Raw genomic sequence first — 20328 nt, forward strand, 5'->3', positions numbered from 1 at the left:
TTTTGGTGCTAAGCTTTCAGGGAAGGGGGGGGGGGGGGGGGAAGAGACTTTTAAGGCCCAAATCTGGATGTTAGTTATTCTTTAATAGAAACTTACTCCTGTACTGAAGTGATACCAAAAGCATTCCTGCTTTGTGCCTTCCTAAACACAGCACAGCTCCAGCTCAAGCCTTAAGGCCTGGCAGCTGGTCAGCACTGCGTGTGGCTCTCCAGTTCTCATGTCCCATCAGCGGTGCCAGCCCCTGAACACCGACTGGGAGCTGCTCCCCCAGCCTGCCCGGGGGAAGGCTTGGGAGCACGTCCCAGACCCTCCCCAAGCGACCCTCCCCAGCCCTCCTGTTTTTCTGACAAGAAGCCTGCTCTGAGCTCTTCCCTGTATTTTTAGCAGAGCTCTCAGCCCTGCCAAGGTTATAAATAGGTGGGGTGGGGGCTGGGGAGGCGTGGGGAGGATGGCAGCGCTCGCCTACCTTCCTGCATCTGTACACTCTGTACCGGATGGCAGCCGGCGCTCAATTGGCCTCCACTACAAAGTCCAGATGTCAAGTCAGGTTCTCTGGCTTACAGCTCTGCACCCTTCCCCCTTCTTCCTCTCCTCCAGCCAGGTGACTGCTGAAGAGGCTGCAGCAGTGCCTACACAGAGCCAGCTGGCCACAGGATGAGGCAAATGGCATTCTTTTCACCCCTCAGCTAGGAAGGGACACTTTGGAGTTTCTTTTTCAGGTTCTCCAGGAGCAGTAAGTTCTGCAAGGCCAGCCTCCTGCAGTCACCATCTGGATCTTTCTCGACCACATCTGTAAAAGAAGCAGCCCACAGTTAGCTGGCAAAGGGTAAAAACTGCTCCTCCCTTAACACTGACCACCAGAGAGCAGCAATAAACACAACACTAAGCCTGGGCTGGACATAAACACCTGCAGGAATGACATCAGACCAGAAGGCAGAGGCACAGACTTGGTCACCTTCACAGCATGAGTTGAGCTCAGGCCTGGCTATCACAGAGTAGTGTTCAGTTCATGCATGGAGCAGAAACAAACCTTCAGGTGGGCTGAAGCACTGAGGAACCTGCCTGACCTGGTACCCCTTGGGATCACCTCCACACCAGAACTCACAGGGTGCCCTTGTGCTGCACCTCACCTTCCTCCAGCCGCCCCACCGCCAGGAATGCAGCCTGCACTCAGCAAGCCACTGACTCAAAAGCCTGAAGTCCCTGACTTGTGCCAGCTCCTGCACTCTAAAGAAGTGCTGAACTCCATGGTGGTGCTGCCCTTCAAACTCCATGGTGGTGCTGCCCTTCAAGCAGGGCACAGAAAGGGGCAGGCCCCCAGGTTCAGCACACTGGTCTGCTGAGAAAGCAGCGGTTCTTTCACACTTCATGCAGCACATCAGGGAGGGCATGGAGCTGCTTCCAGCAGCTGTTATTTCAGGGGCCCTTAATGGGCCTGCAAAGTAAAAACCAGGATGCACGCAGGATGTCTGAGCAGGGGCAGCCTGGAAGAGCAGCGAGGCTGCGGTAGGAAATCCTGTACGCAGGAGCAGGGCGCTCAGCGCCGGCGCTGCTAGCCCAAACACATGACTCATGCCCTGGAGCAGGGCTATTTATAGCCTGGGGACAGCTTCAGCCTGGCCCTTCCACACCCCTCCACAGAAGGCAGAAAGGGGAGGCTCCGAGGCAGGCTGCTCCGAGCTCCAAAGCTGAGGCTGCCGTTTTCAAGCGCCACGAGCGTGGATCTTGGATGGCTGCCACCAAAAGGGAGGCACAGGGCACCAGAGCACCCTTCAGGGCCTCACAGCAGCTTACCAAGCTCTGCCCCAGCTCTGCCCCAGCTCTGCAGCACTGGCAAGGGGCGGGGAATTCCCTCAAAGGCAGCTGCTGAGGAACCAGAGGAACCGTTTCCTAGAAGTGCTTAGGTATTCCCTCCCTCCCCCAGGAACCATCAAGCTACGCAGTGCTAGGTCCAGCAAGGCATCAAGGGCAGTGACTGCAAAGTGTGAGGTGATCCCAGCCTCTCCCCACAGCTGAAGTATCCCAGAGCAGCCACTCAGCAGGCAGTACTGGGGCAGGGACCGAAGCAGTTTCTTACACCGCTTTCTAATGGGGAACAATTCCAGTCACAGCCCAAAGGCAGAGGGGCAGGAGCAGTCAGTCAGTCACATTCACACCATGAACTCCAGCAAGCTGCACAGGCTGTGATGCAGTAACAAACTGGAGCCTTGGATTCATGGACAACCTTTTCCAGCCAACTATTCCTCATTCTGCTTTAGTCACTGCAGGAGAAAAGTCAATGCTTTAAGCTGAAACCCAGTGTGGGGACTTCTCCTGGCCCTCAGGCATGGCAGCAGAAGGCTTCCAGGCTTGGCAGCTTCTCCTTTTTCCCAGCTACAGCAGCAGATCTAGTATGTGACTCTTCCTGCAAACTTTGCCTGCAAGACTCATGAAGCAGCAGTAAGGCTGCTGGCTCAAAACCATGGTTCAGGCACACAAGTAGGTCTCTGGTGCCTGACCTCACCTGCTGGAGCAGGGAGCAGCTGTTTTACCAGCAATCTTGCAAGGAACAGCAAAGGCACAGCCCAAGAGGCTGCCATGGTGCAGGAAGCAGCTCCAGAAGCCCTTTTAAAGTGCACTAAAGACATTAATGGATGTGCAGCCAAGCCCAGTGGAGCCTGCTGTTGAGGGAGTCTGCTGCAGACCACCAGCCCAGGAGCAGAGTCAATGAGGCCTTCTACAGGCAGCTGGAAGTAGCCTCAAGATAGCAGCTCCTGGTGCTCATGGGTGACATCAACCACCCTGGTATTTGCCAGAAAGGCCACAGCCAGGCACACACAGGCCAGAGGTTCCTGCAGTGCACTGGTGAGAACTTTCTGACACTGGTGGTGAGGGAAGCAGTGAGGAGAGAGGTGTCCTCCTGGGCCTTGTATTAACAAAGGTCAGGGAGAAAAGGTCTTGGCTGCAGTGACCATGAGGTGGTGGAGTTAGGATCACACAAGGAAGAAGCAGTAAGTAGGACTGCAACCCTTGACTTCAGGAGGGCTAGCTTCCAAACCCCACCATTCTGTGACTCTGGGGAGTGGCAGTTGTTAAGGTTTCTGAATGGTTCCTGCAACCATTCCCCTTCCACACATCACACACAACTGTGACCTCATCCTGCTCTCATTCCCACTGGGATCCACCATGCACTTTTCCTGCAGAAGCACTACATGCAGAGGTGTCTGCCACACTGCCTTCCAGCCCAGCCACCCTCCTCCTCCTTCCAAACCTAACTCCTGACAAACAGATCAGGCAGACCCCAGGCTGGATGCCTTTGTGACACTCCTGGAAAGGCTCTGCTTGGTGGCAGCAGTGTTAACTGCAGAGACAAGCAGATTCCACAGAGCACACGTGTCATGGGAACAGTGCAGCTCTGGGCCCCAGAAGGCAGCTCTCTTCCTTTCAAAGAGCAGAAAGCTGCACAACCTGCAAGGAGCAGAGGCCACAGTGTCAGTGTTGCTTCCTGCCTGCTCCCTGTGGGAAGCCAGCTCACCAAGAGTGAGAAGGAAACCAGCCCAGGGACTCACAGGAGGTCCACTCAGAACACAGGGCAGGCTTCAGAGCTCCGAGCACACAGCACAGCTGTTGCCTGAATGATTTATGTGAGACACTGGCACAGGCTGCCCAGGGAGGTGGTACAAGTCCCATCCCTGGGTGTTTTTAAGGCCAGGCTGGATGTGGCTCTATGCAGCCTCATCTAGTGGAAGGTGTCCTTGCCCATGGCAGGGGAGTTGGAACTATATGACCCTTGAGGTCCCTTCCAACCCTGTGATTCCACCAATGTGTGAAGCTCCAGCCTAGCCTAGAGACAGCTGTGTGGATGCCAGGTGTACTGGGTGCAGCATGCAGACTCAGCTGCTGCCCTGCAGGGGCTCTTCTCTCCAGCAGGAGGAGGAAGGCAGGAGATGGGGCACTGATGAATCTCATCTCATGGACATGATGCAAACAGGCCACACAGGCCTTGCACGTCACTGCTGGTCCAAGTTCCTTTCCTTGCATGTACATGCAATGTGACAAACTTCTGGAGCTTCATGAGGTGGCTGGCTGGCTGCTTAGGCAGAAGGATGGGGCACAGGGTTGGCCTGGGAGGTGAGGGTGGTCACACTCAGGTGCCACGTGCCTCCCTCAGCTTTTGCTCTGGGCACCTCAGTGACATCTGTACAGCACTCTGGGGGCTGTTACCTCCCCGATAAAGATGCTCACCACACAAATCTCTGGTGCACCACCACTACACAGATACTACACCAAGACTGCACCACTGAGCAGAAAACCACTGCTGTGCAGCACATCTTACCTCCCAGCCAGGACTGGGCCTCCAGGAGCTCTTCTGTCATGTCCTCTAGCAGGCGCTCTGCAGGGACACTGAGGAGCAGGGAGGAGACGCAGGACAGCAGCCCCTGGCGCACATAGCTGTGGCAGAAAGACAGCTGGTCAGAGCCTGCAGCTTCGTGCTCTGCCTTCATTTCCTCACCTCAGCCTTTCTCCTCTGCCAAGTGTTTGTGATTATGATGACTTCTGCCACATTGCTACTGATTAGGATGCACTCATAGCCCAGCTGGCAGAGCGCCCACATCCAGAGCCCCTGCCACGCCGTGGTGGTGCAGGGAGTCTGCCGTAACTCAGAGTCCTGGACAAGTCTGAGATCCAGAGACTGAATGCTTCCTTTCTTTCCAGAGTTGAATGCTGGGATGGAATCTACAGTTTCTGAGCTCCCCAGGTAAACAGAGATGGAACTATCACATGGACAGTTGATGAAGACATTTGTCATGCTGCCTCTAGGGAGTGACTGCACCTCCACGCCGGAGGAGCAGCCAGGTTTTCCTGTTGGTCTGAAAATGCCTTCAGCACATGTCCTTGCCATACTCAGTCATGAGAACATGAGGCTGGAGGAGAGCACAGTTAAGGCACTGACACTGTCAGCCAGCTGCTAATCCTGGCCAGAGACAAGCCATGGCTGGAGACTGGCTCACAGCTGGTCTCCAGAGGTGCAAGCACACAGCCACAGCTCACCAGTCGGTGTGGAAGCGCAGGGTCCAAACGAACTCCAGCAGGGCCTTTCCCATTGCAGTGACTGCCTGAAACACAGGGAGACAACAGAAACACTTGACACCTTCCCACTCACACCACCCCCCAGAGCTGGGCCTGTGCTTGTCAGCCTGTAGTGAAGGTCCCAGGCAGCTCACTGTCCTGCACAGATGAGGACAGAGGCAGCACAGTGGCACAGCGTGCCCAGCCTCCCCCAGAAGCTGACAGCTTTGCTAGCAGCAGCAGCAACACATAGTGCAGGGCTGTCTTGAGCCCCAGGTCTCTTCTTCTGGGCATCTTTTCCCAGCCCTTTCTGCACCCTCTCAGCAGCTCAAAGCTGCTGGCAGGCCCCAGAGCACACTGCTCCCAGGCTGGAAGCCCTTCCTGCTATCTGCCAGCTCATGCAGCCTTTCTCACCACAGTGTTGACAGCCAAGTACATCAGGATTGCTAAAGTGTGGACCAGTCTTCCAAGGACAAAGTGGTCTTCCCCCAGGAGATCAAATGTGGTCAAAGGCCTGCAAGTGGAAGTTAGAGAGTGCTGTAGCAGTGAGGTGGCTGAGCAGTTCACCCTCAGAACAGGCAGGGTGGTTATGCAGCGAGATCTGCGCCCCACCAACCTAAATCCCTACAGCAGTCATTGAGTCATTCCCAGTCTAACACAGCCACAGATGTTTGCTCTCCTCTTTGCTCCCAGACTCATGATATCCTCTGCTCCTGCAGCAGGGATCACACTCTACCTGTAGGCTGCATTAAGACTGCAGCTGGCATTGCTGCCATACCAGAGACCCACCACCAAGGCCACTGGAATCTTGACTCCTATGAAATCAAATCCTTAACCTTCCTCAGGTAAGCAAAGACTTAAACCAGCTGAGAACAGCCTGTGTCCTAGAACGTGGTCACAAGAGCCAGTCCAGGTAACAAACCCAACCCTGTCAGAGTTCACTTTGGTTCAAGACTGCAGTCTGAGTTCTGCAGTGTTCTGTGAAGCACCCCAGATGGAGGTGCAGCCAAGGCAACTGGTTTGGTACTGCCAAAACTCCCCTGCCTGTGTACCTGCTGAGAGCATTTTCATTGTGAGGTATCTTCAGTTCTGCAGGGTCTTACAGACTGCTGCCAACAAGATTTTCATGAGGGGACAAGAGGGAATGGTTTGAAGCTGAGGGAGAGCAGGGTTAGACTGGATCTCAGGAAGAAGTTCTTCACTATGAGGGTGATGAGAGCCTGGAGTAGGTTGCACAGCAAGACTGTGGAGGCCCCCTCCCTAGAGGTGTTTAAACAGGCCAAGTTGGATAAGCCTTGGGCAACTAAGTCTAGTTGAGAAGTGTCCCTGCCCATGGCAGGGGGGTGGAGTAGATGATCACTGAGGTCCCCCCACCCTAAGCCATTCTATAATTCTATGAAGACTTCATAGGGCTAAGTCCAAGAGACCACAACCCCCTCCTCTAAGCTTTATGTATAAGCCAGGTGCCAGCATGGTGTCACTGGACTCCCACAGAGCTTCTGGGCTTCAGCCTGCTGCTCTGAGGCAAGCAGAGCAAGCAGGAAGCTTCCCTCTGGCTGCTGCCATGCCCACATCCCAAGGTGTCCACACTCACCTGTCAAAGTGCTGAATCAATGGGAAGAAGAAGTGCCCAGCAACAGAGTTGAACTCATTTGGGCCGGCAGCCGGTTCCACTTGGGCCTGACCCTGCCCAAGAGAAACACCAAGTCTAGACACAAGCTGCAGCACCTGACTCTCCCACTTCCCTGGACACCATCACCACCATGAGCTCCTTGCAGCCATCCCTCTGTCAGCCACTGCTTCTTGTACAGCTATGGCAACCATTTTGCAGACTGAGTGGCTCAGTTCCCACTGCAGACCGTTGGGTGTAAGAAACAAAAGCTGCAGGGGACAAGGGAGTTTTGGGAAGCAAGCTCTCCAGGATGAACCACAGGGGAGTTCTGGGAATTAGGAAGCTGCCACCAGTTGATCTTCCTGAAAATCAGGAAGCCTGAGACAGTGCAGTTCAGAGGCAGCTGCTGTGACAGGCTCTGGGACCGAGAGGTACAGCCACAGCTCCCTGCAGCGGCCAGAGGGGCTCAGAACAAGCACGGAACACAGGGAGAGCAGAGAGTTCAAGATTTGCTTTCCTCTCACTGCCACAAGAGGACTACAGGACTTGGTACTTCTGCACTGACTCAGCCAGATAACAAGGTAACTTTCTGTCTGGGTTGGGCCCAGTCTCACAGGAATGTTACCCTTCCCAGAGAGAGCTACAGCAACTCCGAGCACCTTCACTGTTGCTGCATTTGGCCTGGGTCTGCTTCTGCCTCGGCCTCACCGTAGCGATCCTCCGAGTCTTGCTTTTGATCCTCTCATCAACAATTCTCCTCCAGTCCTTAGAGCTGTCACTTCCAGGAAGAAGCTGGATTCCAGGTTTTGGGGCAACAGAATGCTTGGTGTTTCCATGGGATTTGGGACAGGACAGTTCCTGAGCTGCCAAAACCAATACCTAGAGGAGAAGAGAGAGGTGGCTAAAGAGGAGTAATCCCTGTGCTAGGGAACATCACCAGAGCTACCTGCAGCCAGAGGGATAGGAACAGCAAGGCAGGAAGGCACAACAGGTTTAGAATCACAGACTCAATAAGGTTGGAAAAGACCTCAGAGATCATCAAGTCCAACCTGTCACCCAACACCTCATGACTGCTAAACCATGGCACCAAGTGCCACATCCAATCCCCTCCTGAACACCTCCAGGGATGGGGACTCCACCACCTCCCTGGGCAGCACATTCCAATGGGCAACAACTCTCTGTGTGAAGAACTTTCTCCTCACCTCCAGACTAAACTTCCCCTGGCACAGCTTGAGACTCTGTGTTCTTGTTCTGGTGCTGCTTGCCTGGGAGAAGAGACCAACCCTCTCCTGGCTACAACCTCCCTTCAGGTAGCTGTACACAGCACTAAGGTCTCTCCTGAGCCTCCTCTTCTCCAGGCTAAACAACCCCAGCTCCCTCAGCCTCTCCTCACAGGGCTATGCTCAAGGCCTCTCCCCAGCCTCTTTGCCCTTCTCTGGACATATTCAAGAGTCTCAATGTCCTTCTTAACCTGAGGGGCCCAGAACTGGACACAGGAGTCAAGGTGTGGCCTAACCAGTGCTGAGTACAGGGATACAATGACCTCCCTGCTCCTGTGGCCACACTATTCCTGCTGCAGGCCAGGAAGCCACTGACCCTTTTTCGCCACCTGGGCACACTGCTGGCTCATGTTCAGCCAGCTTAGAATGCAGAACAGCACAAGAACTGACCCCCAAGCACCCACCTGGCTTTGAGGTACTGGCCAAGCACTTGGTCACTGAGCCCTGAAACCCAACAGTGGCTCCTTCTTCACACAGTAAGGGAAATGATGTAGTCACAGGCAGCTTGCTGCCTTTCAGAAAGTGAAGAGAGAGAGCAGCCTGCTGCTGTGTTAGGAAATGGCAGCTGCCCCAAGGCAAGTGGCCATCCTGTGGGGAAGGATGGCTGTGTAACGGAGTGTAGCAGGGTTATGAACAAGAGGGCAGTGCCAGGCACAAATACCAGTGTTAGAGATTCTCTAGACTTTGCCTCCTGCCATGAGCAATAAAAGGCAACTCCAACAAGCCTCAGGGAAGCAGCAGTGCAGCAGCAAAGACCCAGGGGAAGCAGGAAGAGCAGAGCACTCACATCGAGGATGTCCACACGCTGCCGGAGGCTGTAGTTCAGAGAGTAGAACTGGGAGGTCAGGTACTGTGCTACCTGTAGAGAGAAACCAAGGCACAGTGAACACAGCCCCAGGCTGCAAACAGCCTGCCCTCTAACTCTCAAAGCCTCCTGGCAGTTAACAGCTCTCCAAGAGAAAGGAAGAGAAGGGCAGTGCACAACAGACACTTCCATTTGTCACTTCCTTCCTTGGAAGTAACCTGGATTTGGGACTCTGCCATTCTTCTCTCTCCTAGGCAGAGGTACTCAGCTGCCACAGCAGCTTTGGCACTTGGAAGAAGACCTTACTGTGTCCTTTCAGTACTTAAGAGGGGGCTTGTAAGATGAAGAGAGGCTTTCTAACAGGGCCTGTACTGATAGGACAAGGGGTAAGGGTTTTTAACTGCCAGAGGATAGATCAGGAGATTGAACATGGAGAAGTCCTTTCCAGTGAGGGTGGGGAGACCCTGGGACAGGTTGTCCAGCAAAGCTGGGGATGCCTCTCTCCTAAAAATGTACAAGGTCAGGCTGGATGAGGCTTCCAACAGTCTAATCTAATGAAAGGTGTCCCTGGCCATGGAAGTAGATGCCATTTAAACATCTTTCCAACCCAAACCATTCTGTGACTCTCTGATTCCAATCACCAGCCAAGCTTCCTTCTAGAGAAGTCTTCTGTGCCTCAGCTTCCCTCTGCATGAAACAATCTCCCCTTCAGTGCAAGTGCCTATCTAATCTGCCTTGTCAGACTCATGCTAAGAGGCTCCAAACAGCTCCTCCAGTCCATTACAGCTCTGAGAGTTTTCTCTTTCCTGTTGCTCCAGCCACCCATTGCAGATGCTTCAGTACCTAGCCCAGCTCTGCCTGAATGCTGCCAAGACATGGACCAGTTATGCATGCTTTGAAAGCTGCTTCCATCCAGGTAGCAAAAGACTTCAGCTGCTGCCTGTGCCTCAACTGGACAAAGGGGAGCAGCAAAGGGACTCACAGGTATTGGATCTGTGGTTAAAACAGCTACTTGAGCTCTCTGCCGGAGCGCTGCAAAGCCTTCCATGCAGGTCTTCTCCTCCAGGTGCAGTAAGATTTTTGCCAGTTCCACACTGACCTGCTCAGAATATAGAGCAAGAAAAGGAATTAAATCACTGCAGATGGTTTGGGGTTGTGTTTTGGCTGTTCTCCCCCCTCACAGCATTTCCATCACATTTCTAATGTTTAAGCAAAGGGAGTATGGAACCCAGGCAACAGGTCCCTTAGGAAGGCAGGAAAGGAAACACATTCAGCTGAATGCCATCAGGACTGGTTTCTGAAAACACTGAACAAACCCCTGGGCCAATTTTCTGTCCACATTCACTTTGACTTTCAGGACAAGTGGTGGCATCATGACAAAGAGGACTTGTCACTATACCTGCTGGGTTAAAGGGCACAGTACCACAGCCAAAGCCCAACCCAGCTGAGGAAGCTGGCTGATGAGCAGCAGCAGTCTGCACCTGGTTTGCCAGCCTAAACCCTTTCCTCTCTCAGCTGGCAGAGGTCTGTTTCCCTGCCACCTTCAAGTGTCCACTAGCAGGTGGTGGTGAGCACTCATCACACCAGTGACCTTGTCCCAGGTTCTTCTCATCTTGCTCAGAACAATCCACCTGCTCTCTCAGGGGGAAGCAAAAGCAAAGAGGCAAAGTCCATTTGGGTTTATGCCCCTTTGTGCTGGGGAATAACAATTACATTCCAAGTCAATCAAAATCAGAGACATTTCAGTTAGAATCAATTGGTCTCTGGAATTTGTGGCTGCACTTCCAGTGCTTCCTCCACCCAGCACAAAGCTTGAAGCTTCCTCTCTCTTTCCTCCCATTACATTCAGGGCATTTCATTTCCAGCTGCTGAAGGCCACACTGGTGCCAGCACCTTCACCTGCTCCTTTGTTCCCTTGTGCTTTGTAGCCTCACCTCCACTACTTCATTTTACTTCCCTTCCCAAGTTGAAAGCTTTAAATCCAGGTGCCCATCAGCCTGGCTGCTGCTGTTGGCATGCTTAGTTTGCTCACAAGGAGAGGGGCTGCCCTGCACTACAGCAGCTCAGCTCACACTGCTTCACCTCTCTCGCTGCCGCTGGATTCCTCCGGATCAAGCCCTCAAGAGCCTTGACTGTAGCTTCCCATTTGTCCACATCCTCACAGCCTGTCAGCACTGAAAAGTAATCAGAAGTAAACAGAAGCTATTAACAGAACAGTTGTACTTGGGCAGATACCCCAAGCTTTCTTCTGCCCATAGTTTGCCTTGTTTCAGGCAGGTATCACTGACTCAGCACAGGAACAGCTCTAGGGACAAACCAAACTGCTCAGGAATTACAAGTCCAGCACCTAAGCCCAGGTTACTGCAATCCTGCACCTTAGACTAACTCAGAGAAAATCAAACCTGCAGAGACCATGCTCCCAGCCCCAGCCAGAGGCTCAGCCCCTGAGCTCCCACCTTCAATACAGTCTCGGAGGTAGAGAGGAGCCTTGGCCGTTAGTTCCTTGTCCTCTGACATGTCGTAGGGGATGAGGTCATCATCACTGCAAAACACACAAAGGCAGGACTCAGCTAGGGGCTGCAGCCCTCCACACAAAAGGGAAGGAGCCTGCACATGCACTGTCCTCACACCACTGCTCTTGCATCAGCCAGCACTGCTGAAGCCCAGCCTGAAAGGGTTCCTCAGGAAGTTCTAGGAATTACTCTGGAAAGCAGCTCTGACAGATCTGGAACTGGACCTCCTGGCCCAGTGCAGGAAGGAGTGAGGGGACTCCTGAGATCTCTTTCTACATTGATGAAGTGACAGAATAAGGCACAGCTGCTACTGAATTGCACAGCTACAGCCCCAGCTGCAGGGAGACTGTACCCAAGGCCAGAGGAACAAACACAGCAGCTGTGCACAACACAGGCTGTGCTGTCACCAGTGACTAACAGCTCCCTACAGCGTCCTGCTTTGCTGCAACACACTCAGCTGAACAAGCTCAGGGAGCAGACCCTGAAGTACAGCTCCTGAGAGCTCCCTTCTCCCCGTGGCTGCTGTGCTCTTTCCCTTTCCCTGGGTTCCTGGCCCCATACCTGTCAAGCTCAGCATCTGACTCTTCAGCTGGGGCCACAGGGGCTGCTGTTTGGGATTTCTTGTCACCGTCTGACACCGATGGCTGTCCAGCAGCTTTCTCATCCCTGCTGGGAGGAACAAGCATTAAACCCAATACAGCAACAACCCCTCACAAGCAAGAAGCTTCCCACAGCATCAGCCCTTGCTGCCTAAACATAAGGGCAGATGATTACTCCTGCTGCAGGCTCCCACCTAGCCTGGCCTACACAAGAAGCAGTTCTGGGGAGGAGATTGGGGTGAGGGGAGAAGAGCAGCAGAATCTCTTAACAGAAGAGAGCACAAAAATGAGGCTGGCTGGCTTGCTGGGCTCCCTCTGCACTCACTTGGGAACTGCTAAAGAAAGCTTCATCTGTGCTAACTGGACCACACTGCCCTGCACCCTGTAAGAACCCAGGAATGACACTTCAACGAGGAAGACACATCCTGAACCACTGCTAGGGGGATGAACACAATGCTGGGGAGTGTTTTCTGTACCTATTTCTGTGGACTTTGGCAGGCCCTTTCACCTCTCTGCTTCTCAAATGCTTTCTATGCTGACTATGCCCCTAAAATGGGAGCAGATCTGCACAGCTTCATTTGCCAGTAACAGGAAGTGCTTCATTCATCTGCTGATAAGGCTAAAAACTAAGTGCTTTGAAGAGCCCCAGCAGATGCTGGGAAGCTCAGAGCACCAAAGGCTCTGTCTTTAGGCTGCCATTCAGGCTAGATGCTGGTTACTGCTGAGAGCACAGAGCCCACATGCCAGATTTCCCAGATGTGAACAGAAAGCCCTCTTTGATTCCACTGATGGGCACAGCAGGACCCTAGAAGCTGCAGCATGGTTTTATCACTTGCAGCTATCAAACAAGCAGTTCTCATACACACTAGCAGGTTACAGAATCAGTCACAGAATGCCAGGGGTTGAGAGGGACCTCCAGAGATCACAGGCTCCAACCCCCCTGCCAAACAGGATCACTAGGGCAGGTCACACAGGAACACATCCAGGTGGGTTTTGAAAGTCTGCAGAGGAGGAGACTCCACAACCTCTCTGGGCAGCCTGCTCCAGGGCTCTGCACCCTCACAATAACAAAAGTGTTTTCTCATGTTGGGATTGAATCTCCTGTGATTGAGTTCATGTCCAGTGCCCCTTGCCCTATCACTGGCTCCATCCTCCTGATACAGCCCTTCAGGTGTTTGCAGACATTGGTAAGTTTCCCTCTCAGCCTTCTCTTCTCCAGGCTAAACAGCCCCCGTTGTGAATCTAGCATCACCACACTGGAAGAGGAAGCTGTGCTACAATGCTTAGGAGCATGTAAGACATCTGCACACAGCTCTAGTCTGTGACTCAGGCAAAGGGATGGAGAAGAGCAGCAAGCTGGCACTGCCATGAAGAGTAGCAATATCTTACTCTTCTTCATCTGGAAGGCCGGGGACAGCACAGCAGGGTGTAGTCTGCACCAGAAGGGACTTCAATTCTCTTGTTTCATCATCTTCTTCATACTAGACATTGAAAACAACAGTTACTGCACTCAGATTGCATTCAACACCTCACCCTACTGAACCATGAGCAGATGGCCCCACACACACCCCATTTGTTCAGAGGTTCTCCAGCCCTGTGGCCTCCTCTGGACCCTCTCCAACAGTTCCATGTGTTGAGGGCCCAGAGCTGGACACAGCACTGCAGGTGAGGTCTCACCAGAACAGAGCAGAGGGGCAGAATCCCCTCTCTTCATCTGCTGCCAGCACTGCTTTTGATGCAGCCCAGGTTACCATCAGCCTTCTGGGCTGCAAGTGCCCATTGCTGGCTCACGTCCAGCCTCTCACCCACCAGCACTCCCAAGTCCTCCTCTGCAGGGCTGCTCTCAATCTCATTATCCCCCAGCCCTTTACTATCATCAGTCTGCCCTGAAGTTTGCCATCAGATGACACTCTTTGGGTCACTCCCAGCCTCCTGGCTCTCTTCTACACCATTGTTTTCTCTTTTGGAAAGGGCTGCTGCCTCTATTTCCAGATAAGATATGTTACAACTTGCTATAACGTCTTGGATCATGTGCTTTAGAACTTTCCTTTCCTCTAAGCCCTGCACAGCAGACATGAATTTCATGCTACCTCTCACCTGAAACTTCAGGACAGGCCCTTCAGTGTTGATCTTCAGACTGATGCTCTCAGCCACAATCATCCCCAGACGCCGGACGCAGGGCAGGTTGCTGTCCAGGTGGCATTTCACTCCCTCCATCATGCTTGTGAGCAGCTCTGCAGAGAACCAAACAGTGCATGAGACAGACAGAAGCAAACAAGAAGAGCCACCTTTGTGCTGGCTCACAGGCTCACAGGATGCTAGGGGATCGAGTCCAACCCCCCTGCCAGAGCAGGACCATAGAATCCAGCACAGGTCACACAGGAATGCATCCAGATGGGTCTTGAAAGGCTCCAGAGAAGGAGACTCCACAACCCCTCTGGGGAGCCTGTTCCAGTGCTCTGTGATCCTCACAGTGAAAAAGTTCCTCCTGATGTTGAGGTGGAACCTTCTGTGCTGTAGTTTATATCCATTGCCCCTTGTCCTATCCCAGGGTGCCAGTGAGCAGAGCCTGTCCCCTCCCTCCTGACCCCCAGCCCTCAGGTATTTATAAACATGCATTAAATCCCCTCTCAGTCTTCTGAGGAAGACTCCTTCTCATCCTGAGGAACTCTCCCTGTGCCCTTTGCAGCCTCACCCATGCTCCAACAGTAAGGCACATAATCAGCCTGTAAGCTGAACTCACACCATTCCCTAAACAGCCCCAGGGCCAGTCCTGGCTTTCCTGGACCAAAAACCTAAGGGTCCCTAAACCTCAGTTCAGAGATACACTTGTACCAAGCTGTGTGCTACAGCTGCCAAGCCAGAGGGAAGGGATCCATCCCCAGGCACCTGGACAGGCTGCAGAGGTGGGCCAGTACCAACCCCCTGAAGTTCAGCACAGCCAAGTGCAAGGTCCTGCCCCTAGGCTGGTGCAATTTCAAGCACCAGTACAGGCTGGGGGCAGAATGGCTGGAGAGCAGTGCTTGGGGACACACTCAGTTTGCCCTGAGAGGCTGTGGAGGCTCCAAGCCTACTAGTGTTCAAAGCCTGGTTGGATGAGGCCTTGAGCAACCTGCTCTCGTGGGAGTTGCCCCTGCCCATAGCAAGTGGAACTAGACAAACTTTAAGGTCCCTTCCAACCCAACCCATTCCATGATTCTCTACTTGCCTAACTTAAAGCTGCACACTGGCAATTACATCACAGCAGTGCAGGCTCCCAGCAGGACACCCTGCTCGCCAGGATGAAGACAGGAGCATTCTGATGAGTGAAAGATCCACTCGTGGTCAGACCTTCTCTGAACCAAGTCTAGCCTTTGCTTCCTGCCACTGCCTCACCTTGTCTGCAGCTCTCAATTTCAGACTCCTTCAGGTGTGAGAGGCAGATGAGGATGGCCTTGCTAATGTACTGCTGCTGCTCGGCTGGAGAGTGCTTCACGGCGCTGCTGCTGCCCCACGTCTCCAGCAGCTCCTGGAGCACCTGCGGCAGAGAACTTGAGCTGGCCTGAAATGTCCTTCTGCCACACAGGAGAAAGCTTCTTGGTGAAGCAGGTTTGTGAAACCTGCTTTCACACAGCACATTATCTTCTGGTGGTCCTTTGGAATGTGCTGCCCAGGGAGGTGGTGGAGTCCCCATCCCTGGAGGTGTTTAGGAAGAGGCTGGATGGGGAGCTTGGTGCCATGGTTTAGTTGATCAGATGGTGCTGGGGAATAGGTTGGACTCAATGATCTCAAAGGTCTTTTCCAACCTGGTTAATTCTATTCTGTTCCTGATGTTAGGGCTTCCCTCACACCCATGAACAGGGACAGAAGCAGCACAGTGCTGCAGCCAACAGCCAGCAGAGCAGGGGTCTGGCCCTCAGACACTTCAACAACTCACTTGGATCAGCAAGGGACGCCGAAGGGGATCCAGGGACAGGTAGCCAAGGAGGTTCTGCAGCACTGCAGTCTGCAAGGCAAACCAGGACCTTGCTTTAACTGGGTGTCAGGCTGCCATCCAGCAATAACAAGAGTGCATTTTTGATGGTGGACTTCTCACTCTAAGGCATTTGAGAGACAGGAAAGTAAGCAACTTAAAAAGCCCCCAGCCAAGCACAGACATGCAATACAGGGCACAACAGGACAGGAGTCCAGCACAGCATTTTTACCACCAAACCCAGATCCACATAGTCCCAGGCAAACATGGAACTCAAGAGCCTAGGGAACATCCCTCACAACAACATCATAAGCCACAGAACACTTCCCAACACCTTGTGACAAGCTTGGATGCACAGGAAAGAACAAAAAAGCCAGTGCTTGTCTCTGCAGTCTGAATCTTAGCCCTGAGGGTGGCTCACAGCTTCTTCAGTCTCTTCTTGCAGGTTCTACATGATGCAGACCTGTCCAGCTCCCCAGAACACTGAAACTGTGTGCAGATAAGCACTTGGTTCCAGAAGACACCATCCAGAAATAACCCCCAGCAAGCCTGGGAGAGCACAGCAGCCTTCCACCACTCCCTCCTCATGGTGGTAGCTGAGGGAATGCAAGTGAACAGCTGCACAGCTCAGGTGCATGGGGAGAGACTGGGGGCTGACTGCAGAGCCAAGAGTTAACTCTTACAGCAGAGGACCTGCACTCAGCTCAAGGACCCTGGGGGAAAGCAGCCACTGCCTGGGAGCAGGGGGGAAAGCAGCCATCCCCTGAGTGCTGCTCAGTGAGCCCTCACCTTGTGGCCATACTGCAAGAGCAGCACCTTCTGTGTCAGCACGAACTGAGCCTTCTTGTTCTTCACAACCAGGTTCCCCAGCAACCTAGACAAGACATCTGCCCTGGCAAGACAGGTCAACAGCAGAACATCAGGACTCCATGTAGTTAGTGCCATGCTGCTCCCAGCCATAGGGAATTCTCTGAGCAGCTGTTTGCAACAAGGCCTCCAAACCAGCTCCAGCCTTCAGGAGCGAGGCAGTCACTGTAATTAATGCTTCCCTCAGTTTTTCCGCTGAACATCACAAGCCTTATCTTTAAGGTTCTACCTGAGAGTGGAGATGGCACTGTAGGAAACTGCCTGCACAAGAGCTGCCAGCCTTCACCCTGGAGCGGGGGGAAAGCTGATCCTTACCCAGGGGCTCTCTGCACAAAGCCCAGCAGCACGGCTTCCATCCAGCGCTCCGGCACACACTCCACCAGCCGCCAGCAGATCCTCTGCCAGATGCAGTCTGACTGGGTGAGCTCTGTCAGGTGGGGCACCAGGACACTCAGGATCTCCTCTGAAGTGGACAACAGGGAAATACACCATGTGGGCAGAACTGGTGCACCAGGGCTCCAGGCCAGCCTGCCAACTTCCAGATCCTCACCAGAGGAAGACACACAAAGTACATTTGGCAGCTCTAAACTGCCTACCTAAACAGCCTAAGGAACTTGCAGTGCTCCTCCTCACAGTGAACAGCTGGGGAATCTCTCCTCTTTCTCCCTAGCCCTGCCAGCTACTGCACTCAGTAGCTCCTAAGTTCTAGCTTCTTCTGCAGGGGTGGTGCCAAGGTGAAGGTGCCAGTCTCTTTTCAGTGGTAGCCAGTAATAGGACAAGGAACAACAGGTACAAGCTGGAACTCTCTAAAGGTGAGGAAGAACTTCTTTGGTGGGAGGGTGCTGGAGCCCTAGGGCAGGCTGCCCAGAGAGGTTGTGGAGTCTCCTTCTCTGGAGACTTTCAAGACCCTTCTGGATGTGTTCCTGTGTGACCTGCCCTGGGTGTCTCTGCTTTGGCAGGGGGGGCTGGACTCGATGACCTCTGGAGGTCCCTTCCAACCATTCTATGATCCAGCAGCTCCAGAGTTCTAAGCAAAGCCAGACTGCAGGTTACTCACAGGAGAGGGCAACAGTCACACACAGTGACTTACAGTGGTATTTACAAGGCTTTTTTAGACCACTGGATGAAAAGCACTAGGAGAACATTTAATAGCAATGTCCCAAATGGCAGATGAGAAAGCCAAACACCTCATCCATGGGCTGACAGAAAAGCACCAACACCTAGCAGCTGCCCAGCCTCAGAAAGAACCCCTAAAGCATTACCTGGTCAGTCTTGCACTCCCTCTGATCATCATCACAGTCATCCTTCTGTACCAACCCAGTGAAACTCACTTCCCCCTCCCCAAAGCAGCACTGTAGAATACTCACTTTGCCTTCCATGGACACACACCTTCCCCAGGATGTGAGAAACAAAAGAGATTGAGCAATCCAAGCCACCTAGGGTAAAACAGACGCAAGCTTAACCACAGCACCCTCAAAACCACATCCAGCCTAAAAAACCTGATTAACCTCCAGAATCATCTCTTCCTCCCTCCACCACTGCCTTCAACACTGTTATTTAAACACAGCACAAGTCAGAAGACTAAAGCAGCTCAGTCCCTCATTACCACAACGGTGACAAAGCCACTGGGTCACTCACTACCATTTATATCTTCCAGACAGTTCAGCCCAGACCAAGTGCCCACATTCAGCTTTGGCAACAGAGGAGGCTATTTAACTGTGTGAAGGACTGCAGCTTTCAGTGAGACTTTACAAAGCCAGGGCCATCACCCTCATTCCTGGTATCTGCTGCTTTTAAGCACAACATACTTCAGCCTGAAGGATGACTATGAGGCTCTGAAATACCCATCAGCTGCATTTCAAACTCCAGCCAGGGCAGCCCACACACAAAACACTTAGAAGAGTCACCTCTGCAGCACAGTCCTACAACCTCACCTCTCAGTGAATCAGAAATCTTCTGCAGCACCTCGATAACTGCACCACCCAAGAGGGGGAAGTAGTTCTGTGGGAAGAACACTGGTGGGCTCTTCCCCTGGAGCTGATTGCTGACATGATCGGGCAAACAGGCAACCCTGCTGAGCAGAGCCTCCTGCAGCTCCGGGGCGCCAGGCTGCGCTGGCTGCTGGCAGACCTCCCACAGCAGAGCCGCGACCCGACCCTTCTGCAGGAACTGCTCCAGAACCTCAACCACCTCCCTCAGGTGAATGCTTGGGCTGGAAGAAAACAAGTGGAATAAGTCACAGACTATCTTGAAGGTTTCTTCCAACCAAAGATCATCTAGTGCAACCTCCATCCCAGCACTAAACCATGCCCCTCTCCCCTTTAACTAATACAAAAGGATGTGAGTGCTAGTCTTTATCTGCTGTGGCCTCACCACTACAACACTGCTGCTCAGTCACATAGAATTTTAATCAAAATTAAAGTCAAAGCGGTTTTAATCTCTTTGTATCTCCAGTTTCTTCGGCCCCTACCATTCCAGGATATTCGATAAGCGTAACTGCGGGCAGCTGTGTGAGCTCCGCCAGAAGCGCCGGTGCGTCACCTAGGCTCTGAAACGAAGGGACTCGGGGGCACCGAGGGTGGAGCAAGGCCTCCCCACGCTAATTCCCATCCAACTGTACGTTTACGCTCCGGGGGCAACCTCTGGCATCCCTCCTTCCGCGCTCCGAGGGAAACCCGGAGGACAACTGACGCACTTCTGTTCTCTAGCCCGCCCCGCAGGGCGACACTCGCCCGCTCCCCACCGGAGCCGCCCGCCCCCCAAGCAGGACTGACCCCGGGGAGGAGAGGGTTTCCAGCAGGACGCAGAGGGCGAGGCCGGGCGGACCCTCCAGGAAGCAGCTCTGCCACACGCCCTCAGGCCGCGCCTCACGGGGCGCCCGGACCAGGCGCCGCAGAAAGGCGCCGAAGAGCGCCCGCTCCTGCCCCCCGAGGGTGGCCGTGTCCCCAGCAGCCAGAGCGGCCCGCACCGCGCCCAGCGCCGCCACCACGCTCTCCCCACCCGGCTCCAGCGCTGCCACCGCCTCTCGCAGGGCACACTCCAGCGCCGCCGCCATGGCGCCGAGCAGCAACCGTGCTTCCGCCCGCCCTCCGCGGCAGCCAATCCCGCTTCCGCCCGCCTCTCCAGCGACAGCCAATCCCGCTTCCGCCCGCCTCTCCAGCGGCAGCCAATCCCGCTTCCGCCCGCCTCTCCAGCGGCAGCCAATCCCGCTTCCGCCCGCCTCTCCAGCGACAGCCAATCCCGCTTCCGCCCGCCTCTCCAGCGACAGCCAATCCCGCTTCCGCCCGCCCACCCGCGGCAGCCAATCAGCAGCGCCTGCCCGGTGACGCTGGCGATCACAACCTCGCCGGTCTCGGCTGCCCTCCGGGTTGGAGTCCCTCCGGCGACTTCGGTTTTACCGCAACCCCCCCCCAGTGAAAGCCGCCGCCGGCGTCCGTGCAGAGCGAGGGCTCGACAAGGGAGCGAGGCAGGCCGGCTATTCTCAACGCTACTGCTTTATTCAATAGTCGCTCGTCCTACACAAGTACAAACACAAGGTCCGAAAAGCTACAAAGTGATACAAAACCAAACCGAACTCTGTATAGCATTGACTGTACAACGAGTGGTGAGCTCTGCCTTTCCCCATGGGAATCCCAGTGAACCCAGCCACCA

The 20328-nt window shown here is 53.9% G+C and overlaps 1 protein-coding gene across 1 annotated transcript; it reads right to left on the reverse strand.

The window, feature by feature from the left end:
• Window positions 1–43: 43 nt before the first annotated feature.
• Window positions 44–19743, reverse strand: TELO2 (telomere maintenance 2). The gene is made up of 20 exons (XM_009900542.2): window positions 19452–19743; window positions 18612–18889; window positions 18045–18113; window positions 16993–17140; window positions 16600–16702; window positions 15775–15843; window positions 15234–15375; window positions 13956–14092; window positions 13248–13339; window positions 11821–11925; window positions 11203–11288; window positions 10829–10920; window positions 9729–9845; window positions 8729–8800; window positions 7370–7540; window positions 6644–6735; window positions 5464–5563; window positions 5032–5096; window positions 4316–4431; window positions 44–790 (listed from the first exon to the last, which is right to left on the reverse strand). The coding sequence occupies exons 1-20, from the start codon at window positions 19730–19732 to the stop codon at window positions 687–689; spliced, it is 2439 nt and encodes an 812-aa protein (XP_009898844.2). The 5' UTR covers window positions 19733–19743; the 3' UTR covers window positions 44–686.
• Between the last annotated feature and the right edge of the window lie 585 nt (window positions 19744–20328).

This window comes from Dryobates pubescens, chromosome 4 (assembly GCF_014839835.1).
Source record: "Dryobates pubescens isolate bDryPub1 chromosome 4, bDryPub1.pri, whole genome shotgun sequence".
NCBI classification, from domain to species: domain Eukaryota; kingdom Metazoa; phylum Chordata; class Aves; order Piciformes; family Picidae; genus Dryobates; species Dryobates pubescens.